General features: G+C 41.0%; 1 protein-coding gene across 1 annotated transcript in view; it reads left to right on the top strand.

Annotated features, from left to right (window-relative positions):
• The window catches only part of crfa4 (cytokine receptor family, class I receptor 4), a 54,474-nt gene extending 32,485 nt beyond the window's left edge, over positions 1 to 21,989 (top strand). Inside the window, exons 3-9 of the mRNA XM_085448961.1 lie at positions 5,752 to 5,893; positions 7,258 to 7,427; positions 15,848 to 16,026; positions 16,683 to 16,836; positions 18,517 to 18,604; positions 19,927 to 19,996; positions 20,432 to 21,989. Of these exons, the coding sequence (XP_085305087.1) occupies positions 5,752 to 5,893; positions 7,258 to 7,427; positions 15,848 to 16,026; positions 16,683 to 16,836; positions 18,517 to 18,604; positions 19,927 to 19,996; positions 20,432 to 21,109 (1,481 nt within the window). The 3' untranslated portion in view covers positions 21,110 to 21,989. The remainder of the gene's footprint in view (positions 1 to 5,751; positions 5,894 to 7,257; positions 7,428 to 15,847; positions 16,027 to 16,682; positions 16,837 to 18,516; positions 18,605 to 19,926; positions 19,997 to 20,431) is intronic.
• Positions 21,990 to 23,020: the final 1,031 nt, after the last annotated feature.

Here is a 23,020-nt window from a genome sequence, read left to right as displayed (position 1 = left end):
TCACTTGTCCCACACTTAGATTAAATTAAAGCAAGCAAACAATACATTTTTCATTTATAAGATTCTTTTATTTTGTTATTATTATTATTTTTTAATAGAAAAGGAAAAAATGTCTTTATATACACATTGATGGACAGAAGTTTCATGGAATGTCATAGTAATTTTTGAGCTTTAATGATTTCTGTGGGTGGAATGATTGCACGCACACATCTTTAATGAATTTAAAAAACAAGCACTGGGTGCTCCAGTCTGAACTTATTTTAGATTTTTTTTCTAATCCACACAGGGTCAAAAGCCTTCTGGCTGGATATTTGACCCCTCTTCTTGGCAGAATTGGTAGCATTAGCTTAAATTAGTTGGTTTTCTGGCACAGACCTGGGTTTAAAGCACGGTACACAAAATGTCAATATAGATGGTGTTGAGGATTTGGGAAGTTCATTCCAGAAGGTTAATCTTAGCCTGCTTCATCCACTCAAAAAACAGATTTTATCTGTTTTTCTTTTGTCTTGTGTTTGGTCAGTGGTCAATGGTAACTTTATTGTCCCCAGTGGGAAATTGATTTGCAGTCTGTTCATACAGAGAGATGAAAACAAAGAAACACAACACAAAGCCCAGAGAAAACAGACCAAATTTTTCATAAAAAAATGCAAATGTGCAATGGCAACAACCCTTACGTATTATTAACCGTGATTATAGCAGCAGGTACAAAAGACACGCTATGTCTCTTAGACTTCAACGGAGGCACTTTATACCCACGACCACAGGGAAGCAGCTGAAAATCATTAAAGAGAGGATGGTCTGAGCATAACATGACAGAGGTTGCCTTCCTCAGCACCTGCCTGTTATAAAAGTCCACAAGTTGGACCTGAGACCTCCCTGAAATCTGACCAGCCACTTTAACCAGATTGCTAAGTCTGGCCTTATTGTTAAAAGACATATTACCATACCAAGCAATGATGCAGAACAAATAAAACAGATTCAATAAAACTTTTATATAAAAAAAAAAAGGGTCATTATTTCAGAAGAAACATTAAAACCCAATCTCCTTAAAAAGTAGTCTTTGTTGAACCTTTTTCACTGTAGCAGCAAGATGTGGCTAAAAGGGACAGAGTCTTATCAACAACCCCCAAATACTTATAACTGTCCACTAGTTCAATGGCTGCACCATTTACCACTGTTAGTGCAGGATGGGGGGATGACTTCCTGAAGTCAATAACCATGTCCTTGGTTTTCAAGGTGTTGATCATTAAAATGACTGATCACACCAAGAAGCAAACTCATCCACAACAGGCCCATGGGAATCCTCTTCACCATGAAGGAGGCTTACCATGACTGTGTCATCGGCATCTGTAATGACATGCCTGTTAGCCTGTGTACTGCGACATTCATTACTGTACAAAATATATAGTAAAGTGGAGAGGCAGCAACCCTGTGGTGAAGCAGTAGAAGAGTTCAGCTGTTTGGAAAAACAGCCGTTTACTCTCACACACTGAGACCTGTCAGCTAAAAAGTCTAAAATCCAGCCAACAAGATTAAAATCAAGTTTAGACTGGTTAAGAAGTTCATCAGCTAAGCTATGTGTCTAAGTCCTAACTAAGTCCAGTTTTTATCATTTAAGGTGACTGGCAAGAGTAAAATCTTTTCTTTCGAGGCAGCACCTTGAAACAGTGAGCCATGCTTTTATTTCTTCCTGCCTGGACTACTGTAACTCACTTTATGTGGGGGTCAGTCAGTCATTGCTCTCATTGCAGGTTCAAAATGCGGCTGCACGACTCCTAACAGGAACTAGAAAAAGAGAGCATATAACCCCCGTGTTAGCCTCTCTGCACTGGCTGCCTGTGTCTTTTAGAGTTAATTTTAAAATTCTTGTGTTTGTTTTTAAATGCCTTCACAGTCTTGCCCCGCCTTACCTCTCTGAGCTTCTTCATCCCCACACACCCTGTCGCTCTCTCAGGTCAGCTGACCAGCTGCTCCTGGAGGTACCGAGATCCAGGAGGAAGCTCAGAGGGGACAGGGCCTTCTCTATCATGGCTCCAAAATTATGGAATAATTTGCCCATGCACGTTAGAGAGGCCCCTTCACTGTCCACTTTTAAATCACGTCTTAAAATCCACTTTTATTCCTTGGCTTTTAACCTCAGTGAGACTTAGTTTCTCTTTTAATTGAAGTAGTTATTTAATTAATGATTCCACTCTTCTTTTATTTGGTTTTTACTTATATCTCATGTAATTTTATTTTACAGTTCCACAGCACTTTGTGTCAGCTGTGGTTATTTTAAAGTGCTTTATAAATAAAGTTGATGATGATGATGATGTGGCTGGATAGTATTAAAAGCTGAAGAAAAAACAATAAATGAGAGTTGAGCATGACGCTTTGGCACCATCAAGATGGCAATATAGGAAATTTAACAGAGTGACCACTGCATCATCAACACCCCTACACGGCCTGTATGCAAATTGTAGTGGGCCGATAAGCTTTTCTACCTGCTGCAGGATCTCCTTCCTGATAATTTATTCAAAAGACTTCATCACTAAAGATGTTTTTTCCATACCTCGGGAAACCTTTTGTTGCTGAAGTGATAAAAGAAAGATATAAGAAAAAACACTGCAGAGTTGCTCAGCACATGTTTTAAGCACCTGGCCACATATTTGTTTTTGTTTTGTTTTTTCTAAATCATTGTTCTGCTTGAGACGTTTTGACGATCTAGCTGTTGATTTGAGGTGAAGCTGAAGAATTTGGAGGTATAGTCCTCCTTCTTGATTTTTCCATCCAGTTTATGTAATATGCTAGTACAACTGTCAGCAAAATAGCGCCATAGCATGATGCTACCACCACCATACTTGCCAGATGGTACAGTGTTTACATACCTCTGTCTACCAATATACCTCTTGTCGTTGTGGCCAGGCGGCTCAAACTTTCTTTTGTCTGACCACAAAACTTTTCTCCAGAAGGCATTTGGCTTGTCCATGTGGGCAGCTGCAAATTTCAGTCAAACTTTAAGGTGTTGCAAAAAAGTTACAGATACAAATTCTTGAAATGTTGAACTGATCATCTTGGAATTTCCAGTTGTTTACAAAATGGCTCCAAGAGACATTCCTAACCTGTGTAAATCTGCAAATCTTAATCTAAGTTCCTTGAATTTTCCCATTGTCCTGAGTGTTAGTCAGTCCAGTGATTGCTGTTAATTAGTGCTGTTGTGCTGAACAATGAAGCAACCACTTGTAGTCAGTAATGATCACTAATAAGAAGTTAATACGCCTTAAAAAGTTAAAAGACTCTGCAGAACCCTCAGCATCGCTGAAAGATTTAAGTGAGTATATATTTGAGTCTGTATGTATAACTCTGTACATTAGAGAATTCCAAAATAAATTCAAAATTGTGAATTGAAACTACAACGGGGTTTTTGAATCCATAAATATTTATATATCATTCAACTGATATGTTCATTTATTTATTTTAATTATTTCTGAACATTTATTTATTTATCAATACATTTTTTTCCTGCCTCCTTTTTGGCGCAGGGCGTTTTTTGACACTCGCCAACTGTTCACGTGTGGCTGATGAGTGCTTGATTGATTTGTCTGCCCCTGTTTTCGGCCAGTTGTTTTTCTGCTTGTGAAAGAGTGTCATGCTTTAGAGAGCACTGTGTTTGTATTCACAGTGTGAGTCTCCAAAATCCCTGCTGTGCCTGAAGAAGAGCAGATTGATCAAAGAGTTACTGTGTAGCACAGCTGTATGCCCACTTTGTCTGTCTTTTATATTTAATTTGAAAGAAATTGAATTATCATCAGTCTGCTCTCAATAAATCATAAAAAAAGAGAGGACGTGTTTTTAGAAATGATTGTAATAGTTTTCAGTTTGCTGCAGTCATGTGGGCCATATTTGCTTCAGTTGTCCTACTTCTTAATTATAGGATTTGTAAAGAATTTATTCGTAAATCAGGGTGGAAAATAAGTATTTGGTCACCTCAAACAAGGAAAATCTCTGGCTCTCACAGACCTGTAACGTCTTCTGTAAGAAGCTTTTCTGTCCCCCACTCGTTACCTGTATGAATGGCACGTGTTTGAACTCATCATCTGTATAAAAGACACCTGTCCACAGCCTCAAACAGTCAGACTCCAAACTCCGCCATGGCCAAGACCAAAGAGCTTTCGAAGGACACCAGGAAAAGTATTGTAGACCTGCACCAGACTGGGAAGAGTGAATCTACAATAGGCAAGCAGCTTGGTGTGAAAAAATCAACTGTGGGAGCAATCATCAGAAAATGGAAGACATACAAGACCACTGATAATCTCCCTCGATCTGGGGCTCCACGCAAGATCTCATCCCGTGGGGTCAAAATGATCATGAGAACGGTGAGCAAAGATCCCAGAACCACACGGGGGGACCTGGTGAATGACCTGCAGAGAGCTGGGACCAAAGTAACAAAGGTCACCATCAGTAACACACTACAACGGCAGGGAATCAAATCCCGCAGTGCCAGACGTGTTCCGCTGCTGAAGCCAGTGCATGTCCAGGCCCGTCTGAAGTTTGCCAGAGAGCACATGGATGATACAGCAGAGGATTGGGAGAATGTCATGTGGTCAGATGAAACCAAAGTAGAACTTTTTGGTATAAACTCCACTCGTCGTGTTTGGAGGAAGAAGAATACTGAGTTGCATCCCAAGAACACCATACCTACTGTGAAGCATGGGGGTGGAAACATCGTGCTATGGGGCTGTTTTTCTGCCAAGGGGACAGGACGACTGATCCGTGTTAAGGACAGAATGAATGGGGCCATGTATCGTGAGATTTTGAGCCAAAACCTCCTTCCATCAGTGAGAACTTTGAAGATGAAACGAGGCTGGGTCTTCCAACATGACAATGATCCAAAACACACCGCCCGGGCAACAAAGGAGTGGCTCCGTAAGAAGCATTTGAAAGTCCTGGAGTGGCCTAGCCAGTCTCCAGACCTCAACCCCATAGAAAATCTGTGGCGGGAGTTGAAAGTCCGTGTTGCTCGGCGACAGCCCCAAAACATCACTGCTCTCGAGAAGATCTGCATGGAGGAATGGGCCAAAATACCAGCTACTGTGTGTGCAAACCTGGTAAAGACCTATAGTAAACGTTTGACCTCTGTTATTGCCAACAAAGGTTATGTTACAAAGTATTGAGTTGTATTTTTGTTATTGACCAAATACTTATTTTCCACCCTGATTTACGAATAAATTCTTTACAAATCCTACCATGTGGATTCATGGATTTTTTTTTTCACATTCTGACTCTCACAGTTGAAGTGTACCTCTGGTGCAAATTACTGACCTCTGTCATCATTTTAGGTGGGGGAACTTGCACAATCGGTGGCTGACTAAATACTTTTTTGCCCCACTGTAATCATCAATGATTTTTGCACCACAGCTGCCATTTCTTATTGTGTGTCATACATACAAGTTTAAAACAATGAAGGTCACTGTATATACAGGTGTTCATTGTGAGCAAAATTTCAGGTTTCAGACACTCAGGTTCAGTTTTTTTCTACTCTTGGCCTTGTATGATATCACAGGCACAAATGTGGCCAAATATTTCAAACTGACAGACAGCCAGTCAAATGAATGTTAGGTCAAAGGGAGGATGACCTTAAAGAGGAAGTAGCTGAAATGGCTTGTAACAGACAGAATGAATTAAACTGAGGGGCTTGAGGAAGAAAGATGTGGTGAGCAGACTATAATTTCATCATACTTCCTCTAACTCCACCCATGTGTGACTCCACAGAGGCGACTGGTGGCACCACGACAAGGCCTCACATCTACTTCTGCCGCTCGCCAAACATGGAGGACTTCACCTGCTGGTGGCATCCACTCAGCAACCTGACAGACGGAGAGGAAGTCACCCACATCCTCACCTACTCCAAAGAGTATGAACTCCACATCTCACAGTTAACTAGGACTAAAATAAACAGTAGATAGGTGTTGACTGGTGGCCTTAGTGCATATGTTTGAGACTGAGGGACTAAAAGGCTTTAAAAATTGTAATCAAATTGTTTCAAATTTCATCAATGCTTTACACTAACCCACATTAGTGGGGTTAGTGTAAACATATTATGTTATAAAACCTTATAAAACATCCACCCTAACAAACAATAAGAGCCTTGTTTTAGCCTTGTGAAACTATAAAAGAAGCCCCAGATCAGCAGCACACTGGGTCAGTTACTGGGTCAGGTGAGTTTGTGCAGTTTGATTTCTCGTGCTTCGCGTCACCGGGAAGCTTTTAAGAAGGTCAATATTTCCAAGCTGCTCTGAAATCCTGAACGCAGACTCACGTGGCCTCAAACAGATGCCAGCTGGCCCAGATGGCAGCCACAGCAAAGAAAACGCTGCCACTAATCAGGACAAATTGGATTGTGCTTTTGACCACCACGTGGCTTCAGAGCTCCTACTGATTGTTGTTTCATCTCCTGCTGCACTTTGTATGTTTGTTTGGGAAAACAAATGTAGATCAGGGATTATCTGATAAAAAAAAAAAAAAAGACAAAATCTTACTAAACACCAAAGCAGCTAGGAATAAAGTCACAGCTCAGAGAGGGAGATTACACTCTGCAGGCACACCTCAGTGCTGTTTGTGTTTTAATATATTAAACTGCCATTACACACTTTTTATTTACATGAAATACCCTCACTAGGACTGAATACAAACATGCTAATAAGGTTAAACATAAGCTTGTGATTATCCTCCATATAGAAAAGTTTCAAAACTTAAAGACAAGTTCCTTAAAATATTACAGTTAAGATCAATTTGAGGCATTAGCCTAACGTTGAACCTGATTTGGGGCTTTGATTTGGCCATTTCTTTATAATGGTTTTAACCTGGTTTTAAGCTGGTTTCAGATGTTGGGACTACTAGGTCAGGACTGGATTCAGTTTTGGTTTGGGGCTTGATCGAGAACTTTCCCCAGAATTTGTGTGTCTCTCTCTGTAATCTCCATGTGTTAACCTCAGGTCCTCAGGAGTGAGACCATCTGTTGTGGGATACCTTGTTTTTCTTTTGGCTGAAAACAGTTCTTCAGCCCTCTGGTTGGATGTTTGGCTTCATGATGTCTACAATAAGTGTGATAAATTATTGCAAACCTGCTTGGAAATTAGACAAAATTAGACTGTTAAAAAAGCCAAAAAGAAAAGAAAGCCCAAGTATTGTTTAAAAAGATGTCCAGTGTTAATTTACTGATTTCCCTTTTGTTTGTTAGTGTTTATCTAAATGTGTTTTTTCTTTGATTTTGTGAAGGAAGGAAGCCAAACTGGAATGTCCAGACTATGTGACTGGCGGCCCCAACAGCTGCCACTTTGACAGCAGCCACACATCTATATGGATGGTGTACTGTTTGACCGTGACCGCCATAACCACCCACAGAAACTACACCTCCGAGCAGCACTGCCTGGACGTGGCGGAAATAGGTAAGGGGTCGGATCTCGGTTAAAAATGCTGATTCAAACTAATTATATGACTCCATTACACAGAAGTTCAGTTTTTTTGCTTCTTTTTGTTTTGATTTGGTTCGTTTGTTATTCAGCCAACAACAAAACTGTTCTGTTAAATGGAATTTGATTCCATTGGAAATGGATTTTGGTGCAGATTTCTCCTTGCGACCTCTTATTTACTGACTAACATTGAGAACAAAGTGATACAAGAAAACAGACGAAAACAGAGCGAGTTTCAAGGCTTCAAAATTCATGTCTGAGTATTGATAAACCCATTTTTTAAAAAAGAAATCTTCATGCTCAGACAGCCAGCTGCGCCACCTGTGGTCAAAGCAGCAGCGAAATAAAGGGCAAAAGTGAGATGACTTTATTGTCTGCAGGCTTTAATTCATTTTACCTCCTGGAAAACTTAAAAGATTGCATAAATAAGATAATTCACAGCAAGTTCACGGGAAGGAGAACTTGTTCTAATCTCAAACTCGATATAAATCAGAAACAGAAAAACATTTGCACACGAAGAGCCAAAGGACTTTGGACTGGAAATCAGTAGGTTTTTAACTTTTCCTCACTGTCATCATAATTGAGCTGTAATTTTATATGTATCTGGTAAAAAGCCACCAAATGTGTTATTAGTTGTCAGGAACCAAGCAGTAAAGCATAAAGGACACCGGTGGTTTTAATTCAAAAAACGGGTTTTATTGACCCAAAAATATGAAAATATATTTAACAAAGCCAAAACTTAAACAGGCAGACCAATAAAAGAGGTCAACTCAACAGACTAAACTCAAGATAATAATTACCAAAACCTCAAACAAACATATGGTAAACTGACCTGCTGAAATGACACACAGGGGGACTTAAATACTGGTTTAGCTAAACCAAATGACACACACGGGGGAAAACAAGATGGCTGCCATATAACCAACTAATACAAAACATTTAAACAAACATGAAACACCCCCCAGGCAATGAAGCATGTGGTGCAATCCAATTAGGCTGTCAGCAGTACTTCAGGTCTCCCAGCCCTTTGCCACACCTTTTGCCAGACAGGAGGAGACACCAACCCCCAGGTAACTCAAACAAAGAAAGATGTATTAATATAACAAAACAGAACTTTGACCTTGCAAGGTTAATATGTGTGCACGCCATATAAACATTGGAAGGTGTGATGGAAAAATGAATACATTTAATAAAGAAACGATATTGAACAATAAATAGAATATTTTAAAGTAGTGACTGTAAATTAAACTAAAGTGAATCAACGGGTGATGAGGTGTGGAGCTTACCATGTGTGGCATGCCATCACACACCTCCCCTCTTCAGAGCTCTCGCTGGAACAGCGAGAGAGATAGTCAGCAGTAAGGTTCTCCTTGCCTGGTACGTGGTGGACAGTGAATCGGAATGGCTGTAAGGCCAGGTACCAGCGGGTAATTCGCCCATTTGTGTCCTTCATCTGCTCAAGCCACTGTAGTGCTTTGTGATCAGTTTCCAAGGTTAAGTCTCTTCCCAGTAGATAGTAGCGGAAGGAGTCCAGGGCCCACTTGATCGCTAAGGTCTCCTTCTCTACTGTGGAATACCGAACTTCCCGTGGAAACAGTTTCCGGCTGATGTAAGCCACTGGATGGCGGCCTTCCATGGTTTCCTGAAGGAGGACAGCTCCCAGGCCCCGATCTGAAGCATCAGTCTGTAATATGAATGGTTCATCAAAGTTGGGACTGTACAAAACCGGTTGCTTACTTAGTGACTGTTGTATGTCATGAAACGCTGCCACTGCCTCCTCTGTCCACTGGATGTAATTGGGGGAACGTGATCCCGTCAGGTCTGTGAGCAGAGCTGCCCTGTTGGAGAACTGAGGGATGAAACGACGGTAGAAACCTGCCATGCCCAAAAAGGATCTCAGCTGCTTCCTTGTTTGGGGCAGGGGGGATGATTCCATGGCCTCGATTTTGCTGACTTGTGGCCTGATAACCCCCTTGCCGATGACATGGCCCAGGTATTCTGTCTCAGCAGCGGCGAAAACACACTTTGACGGATTCACCGTCAACCCAGCTGAGTGCAGGTGGTCCAGAACAGTTCGCAGGTGTTCCACATGCTCCTCCCAGGTGTTGCTGTGGATAACAATATCATCCAAGTAAGCAGCAGCAAAGTCAGAGCAGTCATGTAATACCTGATCCATCAGCCGTTGGAAAGTTGCTGGAGCTCCATGTAGTCCAAATGGCAAGACTGTAAATTGGAAAAGCCCCCATGGTGTTCTGAATGCTGTGAACTCTCTGGACCGTTGAGTGAGTGGGACCTGCCAGTAACCCTTACACAGATCTATTGTGGTCAGGTACCTTGCTTTTCCCAGACGTTCAAGTAGATCATCAATTCTTGGTGTCGGGTAGGAGTCAAACATGGATATGGAGTTCAGGTACCTGAAATCAATGCAGAACCTCATACTCTCATCCTTTTTGGGTACCAAGACCACAGGGTTGCACCATTCACTCTTAGATCTTTCAATGATCCCTAGAGATAGCATCAAATCGATTTCCTTCTTCAATGAAGGCAGCAGACGTTCTGGGATCCTGTAACTTAATCGTCTCACAGAGGCACCTTCTCGTACCACAATATCATGTTCGACAATGTCAGTTCTCCCTGGATTCTCTTGAAAGACTGCTGATTTACACATTTCTCTCACCTGCTGCTGCTTGTCCTCTGGGAGATGGCTGAGATCATAATCTAGAGAGCCAGCAGGTGGTAGATATTGCTCATCTGCTTCATCTTCTTCAGGCACTCGCCGTATGAGCATTGCATCCGCCTTGTGTTCAATACGCTCCACCCACTCCTTCAGAAGGTTTATATGCAAGACCTTGCTGGAGCGCAACTGCCCTGGGGTGGACACCTCATATGTGGTGGGTCCCAGCTTCCTCATGACTTCAAATGGCCCCTGCCACTTTGCCAACAATTTGTTGTTGTCACTGGGGAGGAGCACGAGCACCTTTTGTCCTGGCTCAAACGCACGCTGACGAGCAGATTTATCATACCAAGACTTCTGCTGCTGCTGGGCCTCCACCATATGTGATTGAGCAAGTTCACCCATTTTCTCCAACCGTTCTCTCATCTGAATGACATAAGACAAAATGTTCTTGGATCCCCCCTCCACCTTGTCTCCCTCCCAAATCTCCTTTAACAGAGTTAGAGGGCCACGAACCTCATAACCATACAACAGCTCAAAAGGTGAAAAACCTGTGGAGGCTTGGGGGACTTCTCTATAAGCAAAGAGTAGATATGGCAGCCATTGATCCCAATCGTTACCACTGTCGTTGACAAACTTCCTGAGCATCTGTTTCAATGTCTGGTTAAACAGTTCTGTCAGCCCATCAGTTTGAGGGTGGTATGGTGAAGTTCTCAGCCTTGATCAGTTAGTATTTCTCGTGGAAACCCAACTCTTGCAAAGAACTGCACTAAACAAAATGCAATGGGCTTGGCCTTTATAGATTTTAAAGGGAACACCTCAGGATATTTTGTGGCATAATCTGTTACAACAAGCATGTAACGATTTCCTGCTTTGCTCCTCTCAACAGGCCCTACAATATCCATTCCAAGACGCTCAAAAGGAGTGCCGATGACAGGGAGAGGTTGGAGTGGAGCTCTATGGGGGATTTTAGCAGATGTTATCTGACACTGTGGGCAACTTTTACAAAACTGAGCCACATCTTTGCTAAGACCAGGCCAGTAGAAATGATGTTTGATGCGAGCTGTGGTCTTGTGTTTACCAAGGTGGCCAGCCCACGGAATAGAATGCCCTAAGGTGAGAATGGCGTTTCTAACCTTCTGGGGAACCACCAGCTGCAGCACCGACCCCTGCTGACGATAGAGAATGTCATTTTGCAAGATGTACTCACTGTTAACCTGCTCCACTCCAGGTTCCTTTTCTTTGGCCTTCCGGAAAAGAGATATTAAAGATTGATCAGATTTTTGGAGTTCAGCAATTTCAGTTGGAATATTAAACCCTAGGGGTGACGGTGTTGGCTCAGCGTCTGTTAGTGTATCCACAGGTGAAAATTTGAATTTCTCCTGCCTTCTTTGTCTGCGGGTCTTCCGTGGCTTCACCACAGTTGTCTCAAACTCCTCATTAAAAAAAGGCAGGGCACTCAGGGTCTCAGAGTGGGTACTGACTTGCTTAGCCTGAGCTCTGGTAACAGCTACATTGCACTCCTCAGTCTGCTCAGACTCCAACAAATCAAAAAGCACAGGAAGGTCACGCCCTAACACGGCAGAGTAAGGCAAACTGTTCACAACACCCACATTCAGCAGATACATCTGGTCCTGAACTTTAATGTAGATGTCAGCTGTCGGATATCTTTTATCATCTCCATGGACACAACAGATTGAAATTGTATCACTGGTGCGAACAATATTAGGTGGGGCAAAATCTGAGTGAATAAGAGACCGAGAACTGCCAGAGTCAAGAAGGGCATTGAGTAGAACCCCATTCACTTCAATCTGGCTCATTTTGATGGATTTGTCACTCTCCTGCTCAGGATCAGCATTAGAACGAGGAGCAAAACACATTTGCACCATTTTAGCAGAATTTCTTGGGCACATAGGTTTTGTATGGCCCTCTAATCCACAAAGATAACAAATGAGCTTCTTACCAGAGGCCTTTGGTGGTCTAATGGTAGACTGAGAGCTCTTACTGGTGCTTGTATTTGCTGAATCCAGATGGTTTTGCTGAGGTATCTTCCGGGTGTCCCTCGATACCTTCCATGCATTATGGCTCCATGCTTGCCCCTTCTTTCTGGCAGCAACAAAAACATCAGCTAACCGAGCCGCTTCCATTGCTGAACCAGGGTTGTGTTCTCTGATCCAAACCTGAAGCTCAGGAGATAACATTCTGAGAAACTGCTCCAAGATTATAGTTTCACCAATGTCATGAATAGTTTTACCACATTAGTACAAGCAGCTCAATATGACCTTTATTCACTATGTAAATAACAGGTTTTGTCCTTGCTCAAAATTAGCCCTAACTAAGTACAGCTGTAAATTTGACCTCTTTATCATTACATCACACCATTCATTAAAAAAAATTAACACTCAAGGACAGAGGAGGATCTTTAGGCTCATCTTCAAGTTCATAAAAAGACAAAGAGAACTTGACAGTTGACAGAGCTGCCAGTTTGCCGAGAACTAGGAGTTAATAACAACTGTAATAGTCACTGTGATGGCGTGAATAATTACCCACCTACTTCATCTGGATTGGATTAATCCTGAACCTAAATAGAGGATAATAGGGGGATGTGAGGTGTGCACTATGAAGGGAGATTAAAGGAAGCGTTGTGGCTATCTGGCTGAATCACCATGGTACTTACCCTCAACACATAACCTCATCTGGACAGGTCGTGTTTAGAGTTTTGATTTAAAATTGTCTTTAAGTGTAACAAGTACCGTCTGCTGAGGGAATACCTTTTACACATAAACTGTATATAACAGATGGACACAGCCACAGTGATGTCACACATTGGTTTGTGTGTAAGTGTTTTGGCTATGCTTTTTTTGTAACCTAGAGGGACCATGTTTGGATGACAGGTCAGAATGCTGTGTTGTCAACATTTGGCTCTTTTGGCACTTTCCATTTGTACTTTTGCAGAACACACTGTCTGCTGTCTCCTCACAACTTACATACATTTAAATTCCTGAATCAGAAAATACATTACCAATTGGCTTGGCTCTTAACTCCATTTTTAGCTGGAATGGCAACAAATCAAGCAGATTAGAAAGCTGTTCAGTCTATTACAGAGCCTATTCAATTTGGGAAAACAAATTTTACTTTGCTTTGGTCCAAAGCTAAAGTGATTTCCTCGTCTCCTTCATTATGGCACAGTGCCATACCTGAATGCGCTTCTTCAGCTCTATTTAAATGGATCTAGTTTAACATTTAACATCTTTAATGAGCAGCTGTCAGTTTGGAAAGAAACAGCAGCATTGAGAGCAGATTGAGTGGCAAAATAAATGTTTTCACTTATGAATTCACAAAATTAATGGTTTTCTCCCAGCACTGCTCTCTTGACTTATTTTCAGAGCCTGTTGCTTTCTGCCAGAATATGTTTTAAGGCTTAATAACCTCTACTCACATCCCGTTGCCCTGTTCCACTGACTCACCGTCCCGACTGACATGATTGCTGACTTCTTGGCTAAATTGGATTTATTCTGTTAATGGCAGTAAAAAGTAACACTTAAGCACAAGTCTGCAAAGCAAATGGAAATCTAGTTGTGTGAAAAAAGGGGAATGTAATTATATGTCTCCACATGAGGTAGATAAATCAGGGTTCCCATGCATTCTTAAGAAGTTTTAAAAAGTATGAAATTTGATTTCACATAAAATGTCTTTACTTCTGAAAGGCCTTTTTAGTTTTTAAAAGGTATTTATGACAGAAACAAATCATAGTACTTAATCAAATATACAGTCATGGTAAAATAAAATTTCACCCTTTTTAAATTCAAATATTTTACATTTCATCAGCAAGTGTGAGCACCTCTATAAAAGTTTTGGGAGTTTGCTAGTCAGGAACATTCAGGTGTGTGGTAACTCAATGCCAAGAAGGAAAGACATCAGCAATGGTCTTAGAGAAGCAACCTGCCTATCGCTTACTGAAGCGTTGTAAGATAATACATAACAATAATAATGGTAAATGGCCTGCATTTGTATAGCGCTTTTCTAGTCCCTTTCTAGTCCAAAGCGCTTCACACTACATTCAGTCATTCACACACATTCACACACTGGCGATGGTAAGCTACATTGTAGCCACAGCTGCCCTGGGGCGCACTGACAGAGGCGAGGCTGCCGGACACTGGCGCCACCGGGCCCTCTGACCACCACCAGTAGGCAAACACAGGGTTAGTATCTTGCCCAAGGATATTTGGCATGCAGCCAGGAGGCAGCCTGGGATCGAACCACCGACCTTCTGATTAGTGGCTGACCTGCTCTGCCACCTGAGCTACAGCATAGCTGCCACATCAGAATCGCTTCATTTCCTAATTTCAGAGAGTCTTCTTTATACCTACACAAATATACGAACAGTGCTAATTTGACCATTTCAAAATCTATTATTGCTTATCATGTTTACCATAATAATATAAGATAACAATAAAGTTAATAAATAAATAATAAATAGTTATTATTTGTTAAAACCAGCCTCAGAATCTCTCAGTATGCTCAGTCTGAACTGAAGTAATTTAGCTGTGGAGCATTTCAAGGTTAACCATGTGAGTGAGCTCCTGATTTAATTAGAATCTTGTTTCACTTCATACATTTTCAGACTCACTACATAATGAGTTTGACATTTTTTAATGTTAAAATATAGAGAGTGTAGTGTTTATATTATATCCCTGTATAGTACTCTCAAAGCCTCCCAATATGCTTCAAGTTCAAGGTTCTTTATTTGTCACATGCATAGTTATACAAGTATAACACACAGTGAAATGTAGCCTGACACGCTCCTCGACATGTGCAAAGAAATTGGGAGGGGGGGGTAGAGGAAGAACATTATATATATATATAGTATATACATTGGGTGAATGTGCAGTAGTAGCAGCAAGCAGGTGAATTCTGTACATTAATATGAATAGACATCTGACTATTTTACAGGATAGACAATTTAAAATTAAAGGAATTGAAATGTACATTGTGCCTTGGTTTAGTGTCTGGAAGAGTCCTGCCTCAGTCAATTATAGATGATGTGAGAGGGCGGGTGTGTGTGTTTAGGGCACGGATGGCTTGGGGATAGAAGCTCCTCTTGAGTCTCTCTGTCCTTGCCCGGATGATGCAGAACCTTCTACCAGATTGCAGAAGTTGGAACAGTTTGTTGCCAGGATGGGACGGGTCCTTCAGTATCTGCGCTGCTCTAGTCCGGCATCTCCTGGTGTAGGTGTCCTGAAGCGGGGGGAGAGCAATCCTGCAGCAGCGTTCTGCTGTACGGATCACTCTCTGGAGAGCTTTTTGGTCCTTCACACAGCTGTTCCCGAACCACGATGTCATGTTCTGTGTGAGGATGCTCTCCACAGCGCCTGTATAGAAAATCCTGAGGATCTTTGGAGAGACCCTGAACTTCCTCAGTTGTCGTAGGTGATACAGGCGCTGCCTGGCCTTTTTGGTCTGGACCTGAATGTGGGCAGCCCTTGTCAGGTCTGAGGAGATGTGGACACCAAGATACTTGAAGGACTGCACCCTCTCCGCTGGAGCTCCATTGATGATAATGGGCTTGTAGTCTCTGTGCTGACCACCACCAAGTCCACCACCAGTGATAAGTAGGGTACTAATAGTTCCTACCCAAGTCTAAGAGAAAAGAGAACCCAGAATTTTGACAATTCTGATACACTAGTATTTACCATGTTCTGGATCCTTTTTTTGTTCACAGTTCAGACGGAAACACCAGTCAACCTGACCTACAACCTGACAGACGTCGGTGGTGATGAAATGGGCCACAATGCGCTGATCTCCTGGACCTACCCGGTGCCTGCCCATGTGCAGTACGGTTGGATCACGCTGGTCTATGAGCTGCAGTACAGACGTATTACCGAGCCAGACAACTGGAAGGTAAAGAGAGAAGTAATAATGAACTACAGATGAGTTTTTATACAAATGGAAGAAAAGAAAAAAAGTTCTTGGGGGGAAGATCTTTACATTTACAGTTCTGGATATTTATTTAGGAAAGAAAAGAAATCTTTACATCACTGAGGTGTGTTTCTGAATTAAATTGGTGATATTTGCCTTTATTTTATTTTACTTTTAAAAATAATTTAAGCGCAGACAACTGATTCAAATGTGAGATTACAGTCATTTGTTTTAATCGAGTTTTGGTTTCAGGTGAATGAGAAACTAGCTTGTGGGTGTGAGGAAAATGTTGGGTGCATCATCTACATAAAAGATAATATTTTGAATCTTGTACAGAATTTAATTAATAGACATTAGAAAAAACAAGCTCAAACAAAAATGTGATGAGGATGGCAAACTTCAACAAAATGTCAGGAAAAAAGAGGAGAGACCCTAAATTGAGCACATAGAATCTCAAGATACAAAACAAACGAACCAAGAACTTAAAAAAAATTTGCCAACAAAATCCTGTGTAAAACAATGTGGCAGAAAATGTTATACACGTTACACTGAGTTCATTACTCTTCTTTAGACAGAGTTTTACGTATAAAGTAGTTCATTATGGTCTGCATGTCACAGAACATGTTGTCTGTATGCAGGTGAAGTATCCTCTGCGTGAGCCTCAGGTGGAGCTGCTTGGACTCCCGGTGGACGACTACGTGGTCCGAGTTCGTTGCCGTGCGCAGCACTCCAAGCTGTGGAGTGACTGGAGCGCCACGCTGGTGATGAGCATCCCGCCGAGGCAGTCTGCAGGTACATCAGCAGCCAGACGGAGTAACGGTGCTGATTTACATGCTTCTGGTTTTGACTTTCAAGTGTTTCTTATTTTTACATTTATTGTTGGTTTAATTGCAGTGAACACAGTATGTTTCTGCATTTTTAAATTATATTTTGTCGGTTTCTCGTGAGATTCATTTTGAACAAATTTTAAGGCAAGTACAAAAAAGTTAAGCACCTATTTTTATTGTAGATCCTAACTAAAGCTTTATAATGCAGGCATAAAATCACATTGCATTTAGTACAGGCAATGACAAGACATCAATAACTTAAAAAAAACACCATCCAGTTAAAAGCTCTCAACACAGACTCAGTAGTGCTGTGGCACAGGAGGAAGGATTCAAACATCTACAGCTTGACACTAGACATTAATCCTGCAGACACATGCTAAGCTTTTTAAGCACATTAAGCATATTTCTTTTACATGCAATGTTGTTTAAAAAAAAAACAAATTTAAAAAAACAAACAAAAAAAGACAGTTTTTCAGACATAGAAACAGCATTTCTTTCAGTACAGTGCCAGGATTCTGAATTTGGACAGAATGGATCAGATCTATTTGAGCTGAGGATTCACATTACAGAAGTTAATGTTTTTAATGCTACCACTTCTATTTATTACAAGCAGGTACATGTGCCTGTATCAATCAAGGAAGCAGTACCCAATCAATCACTGTTATTTTTGCTGTACATTAGAAATACTAATATAAGCCAGTTCACAAGCTGTGGGCAGTGACTGAAAGAGGCTCTCCCTCAGTGATCGGGTGAGAACTTCAGTCATTTGGGAGGGATTCAGATTAGATCTGCTACTACTCCATAGATGATGGATGGATGGATGGATGGCTAGACACTGAAATCCAACTGAAATTAAATAAATCCTGTCTTATTTGAATTATTTCCATCATATAGGCTAGAACACAGTAAAAGAGAGCTGAAGAAAGAGACTGTTTGATAAGCTACATTGACTCTCATCAGTCGAGAGGCTCACTGTATTTAAATTCATTAACTTCTCTCAATAGAAACTGCCTCTGCTTTCAAAGAGAACGATATGCAGAAATGTTCAGCTCTGTGTAGTTCTACTGTGAAAAAAAGCTACTGTGTAAAATACATGTGACCCATTTATTAACAATCTCAGGGAAAATTAGTTTTTTCCCCTAAGGGTAGTGTAAATATCTTTTAAACAGCAGGAGAGAGCCATGCTGCTTCAATAAGCATCATGCCATGTCACAAGATATGCATCCACAGCAGTATGCAATGCAAAAGAAAAAAAATTAAAGAAAGTTTCTTTGCTGAATGACTCCTGCTTGCTTAACATGCATCAGCTCGTGTGAAATGGCCTGTTCTGATTGGTGTGAATGATAAATTAATGAATGTTATCTTCAAAGATTGGAAAACGACAGTCTTTTTTCATTTTTTATTTTTAATTGTATTTGTTATAATCATTTAACATGAAATTGAGGAAAATCTCTCTCACAGGCAGTCCTGATGGGCTCTTTGTTAAATTGGTGGGTCCAAGCCCCTTAGGCCCACCCACAACATCACAAAAGATTTCCTCTGTTAAAAAAACATCCCTTTTCCCAATTAAATGTGTCACTGAAGGAGTAAAGCTGCAGGGGAGGAGGAGAGGGACGGTGACTCAAGGTGTGTTTTACCTGTGCAGGTAAATTGCTGGTGCTGATTCTGGTGACTGGAGTTGGCGTTGTGGCTCTGCTTGTTATCACCTTCAGTATTATTCTACAAAGCAAGAGGTGAGAAAAAATACACATCTGTTTCTATCTTTGTCTTGCCACATATACACATGCGCCCGGACACACAAACACACATACATCATTTGATTTAGATTTTTGGGTTTAATATTGCAGGTGTAGAAGTAAGACGCTAACTGCTGCCCTGCTTCTTGTTTTTGTAGCTGTAAATAAGAATTTTCTTTACATCTGAACTGATTCATTTTTAGGAAGACCTTCAAATTTGTAAAGAATGTTCAGCTGCAGAGAAATTGTTAAACTTAAATTGTTAAACTATCCAATTCTGACGCACAGGAAGAGCAGGCTCAGAGATAACACTACATTTTTTAAAAAGATTAAATACATTTTATGGCTGGAACACTGACTTCGTTCAATGTGTGTGTGCTAGCTTAGTGCTGCCGTGAAGCTGCCTATTTTATGTGTGTCAATTAAAGGCAAGTACACCCTTTTTCAAGGTTTTACATATCACTACATATTAAAAATAATCTAGTCCCACCAGAGCATTTCAATCAGGTTAAAGTCTGGACTTTGACTGAGCCACAGTCAGTCTGCTGTAGATTCTCTACTGTGCTTGGGATCATTGTCCTGTTTAATGACACGGTTTGGGCCGAGCTTTAGTTGTTGGACAGATGGTCTCAAATTTGACTCTAGAATACTTGGATATACAGAGCACCTCATGGTCAACTCATTGACTTGTGGCTGCAAAACAAGCCTAACTCATGATCCCTCCACCACCATGCTGTAAGCTGGTATGAATTGTTTGTGCTGATACACTGTGTTTGTTTGTGCATTATGATCAGACATCTTTACTTTGGTCTCTTCTGCCCAAAGGATGTCTTCTGGTTTGTTCAGATGCATCACTGCAAACTTAAGCTGTGTTGCAATGTTCTTTTTAGAGAGAAGTTGTTTTCTCTTGGCAACCCCTTCAAACCAGCTTGTTGATCAGTCTTTTTTGAATAATCCTTTTCACATACAGCCACCAGGAGGTGATCAGGATATTTTGGCTATTTTGGCATGTGTTTGAGCTTCTCTTCCCTATAATTTATCATATCTGCATTGCCCCATAATACACACCAACAGTTCCTATTTAAAGCAGAAAGTGGTTCAGAATAATATTTTCCATGGGAACTTTTCAGAGGCTCCACAGAAACACACTGTGAAAAATAAAGATTAGCTTCACTCCTCAGTGTGGACAAAATGAGCGAACGGCGATAGGTTTTGTCTCTTCTCAGGGTCACACTGTTACAGCGTGGGAGGATGAATGTGTTGTTTTTGTTTGCGTACTGACATGTTCAAACCTCCTCTCTGTCTACATTCACCTTCAGAATAAAAGAGTACTTCCTGCCACCCATTCCAAAGCCACGGATCATCGGGATTGACCCATTGCTCCTGAAGGTAAAATGCGTGCATGCATCCCTCCTTTCAGGGTCGTGTTTTAGCCATTTGTCCTGACCTTGTACTTCTGCTCCTTTATTGCCTTCTTTCCATTTGTTGCTTTTATCTCCCCTCCCCCTCTTTTTCTTATTGTATCCTCATGTTTCTCCTTCTTTTGCTGTTTTCACTGAAAATTGCCCTCATGTTCTTTTTCTTTTTTCTATCACTTTCCTCATTTCCCATTTACATTTTGATTCTATTTTTCCTCATCTTAATTTTCATTTCTCATGCTTTTGCTTTCCTGATCCTCTTCCTCTTAATTTCTTAATTTGCCTTACTATTATTTCCTTTATCATTCTTCTTCTTTTCCCATTTTCTTCTACATCTTAATTTCTCATTGGTTCATTATTTTTTTCTTTATTTATTTATTCCTCCCATCCCCACCTCCATCCTCAGAAGGGGAACTTGGACGAAATCAACCGCCACTTCAGTAACTTCCACAGCTACAGGCCTCCAAGCTACTCTGAGGAAGTCTGGGACCACGTCAGCACTGATGACATCTATCTCACCACACCGAAGCACAGCAGCGACGCACACAACCCTTCGGAATCAGAGAGGGACACCTTAATAGTTCCCTGCAACCCGGCGCCCTTAGAAGTGTCCACCCGGCATCAGCTCACAGCTCTAAACCCAAACTCGTACATGCAGAATGTGCCACCTTACTGCTCTTTACCCAATAAAGCCTTCACCCCACCTCTGAGTATTCCTTCCCCGTGGCCGATGCCAGAGATCGTATCACTGCCCCGGACGGACTACAGCATGATGGAACATCCCAGCCTTTCCAACACCATCCCCACTCCAGACCTCACTTTCAGCACCAGCCCCTCACCGCAGGACTTCTACACCTGTGTCCAGCTCTTAAATGAAAGTGGTGAGGTACATCTAGTGCCATGCTTGCCGCCGCCATACTGCAGGGAGTTCCCACCTCTCCCAAGGGCTAATTTAGATACTGCAGAGAAGGAGGAGAAAAAGAAGACAACCAACCACCAAACTAGGAAGAATGATGGTGGCAACTCTGAGAAGAGTGAGGCGGCTGTCCCTCTGCTGCCTGTTGCTGTTGACAACAGTGGCTGAGTCACAGGAAGGAGATCTATAAACTTTGAGAAAATGCATCTAACGCAGAGACTTTTAAAATATGCAAAGTAAAATCTCCTGTAACCTGCTGGTTTGACTGGAAAGTGATACTGTTCTGTTCCACACCATTCAAGCTTCAAAGAAGAAGAGCACCTGGTTGACTTAACAACAGGAAGTAAATCTGCAAGCTCAAAGAGCCTTTTTTTTAGCTTGCTAACATCCTGATCTAGTATTGGAAACCATTTAAAAGACTATGGACCAACAATACTGATGCAATAAAGAACATTATGTTTCGATGACCAACATTTGGGCCCTCACAGTATTGAAACTGATCATTTCAAAGACACTTGGCTAAATTTTAAGCTTCACATGCACTATGCTAGAGCTAAAATCAAAGAAATCAATAGTTAAGAGGAAAAAAATCAAGACTAAATTAATACAAGCAAGCACATCATCCACAAAAGCTGGATTTCCTGATGAGATTAACACTGAGCTCTATTTATGGGTAATGGAGTTCATCAAACTTGAGGAAGCGTAACTGTAAATAAAATAATATAAATGTCACTTTACCACTCGCTGCTTTTCCCCAAAGCTTCTCATTCAGGGTTGTATGTCTTCTCAGGAAAAAGTGCAATCTGATGTTGAAGGGTGTTTGATTTACGGGGATTGTTTAACTTTCATCCCACTGTTTTCTCTTTCAGTGTCATTAAAGCAACATCTGGTGCATATTACACATATATGTTACAAAGCTGTAAATATGGCAATCTTCATGTCCAGGATATCAACTTATTCCATTGTGTAGTACTTACATGTGCCGGCCTTGTAGGGGAATATTTGCATCACTTTCAGAATGTGAGTCTGGCACATTTCAGTGGGTGTCCCAGACTGGGGAGGAATAAAAAAATAAAAATAAAATTATATATATATATATATATGTATATATGTATATATATATAACTCACACTCCTGGTATGACATGAAGCTGGCTGCTGCCAAGAAGCCGGACTTGGCAGATGAGAACACCTGTTTCTCTTCAGAGGAGGAACCTGTTACATTTTCAGTCCAGAGTCCCAAAAGATTTATTTAGAGATTTATTCCAGAAATATAAGGAATCAAGGAAAAGTAACTCCACTCCCTCAGAAAGACAGAAACTGTGAATTTATTTTCATTGTACTCAGTATGTTTAACTTTATGAGGTCTCAGTCAGGACCCTATATTTTGGAGAAGCAAAAGGCATTCTGATTGCTGTAACGTTTGGGAATTGGGATAATAACAAAATGACTTTGTAATCGCTAAGCATCAGTATAATCACTGAGACCTCACAGGATTAACAAACTTCTACCTCTGGCCACATCTCTTTAGTTTCCATAGAATATTTAATAAGGTAAAGCCCTCCCCCTCTGGTCTATTACACAATAGTATATATTTTCATAACAGATGGTTTTAGTCAGGATTAAAAAATAACACTATTACAAAAAGTGTTATATATATTTTTTGAAATGATGAAAGACCACCCTCAGGTAGTGTGTTCTTTATTTTCTTGGATCGAAGTGACATATTTTGGAAATCAAAGAGAACCAGTGCATGCATTTAAATTGCAGTATTACATTTTGTATTTAGGTCAAGGAATTCAAAGAGTCTGAGGACTCGTCAGGGGTTAAATACAAAGAGTTGGTTGAAAAAGAAGGATATTTTTAAAGAGCAAATCCAATCTGTCCATCTGCTGCTGGCTGATCTTTGGTGCCAGGTGATCTTACTCTATTTCCAGATTGTAATGACAGCTAAAATTAGAAAGCTGTTCTAGCCCTATTCTTCAGACCAATGGGATGAACAATACCTGTAGTGTGTCTAAGACATAAGGCCTCTTGATGTATCAGTCTTAATTCTGAATGTCCTAACTCTTCCACAATT

The sequence above is a fragment of the Copadichromis virginalis genome, linkage group LG23 (assembly GCF_057382275.1).
Source record: "Copadichromis virginalis isolate Kocher_CV1m ecotype Utaka linkage group LG23, C_Virginalis_male_GT1.1, whole genome shotgun sequence".
Taxonomy (NCBI): domain Eukaryota; kingdom Metazoa; phylum Chordata; class Actinopteri; order Cichliformes; family Cichlidae; genus Copadichromis; species Copadichromis virginalis.
The sequence above is the reverse complement of the archived record's forward strand: the minus strand, read 5'-3'. Positions and strand labels throughout refer to the sequence as shown.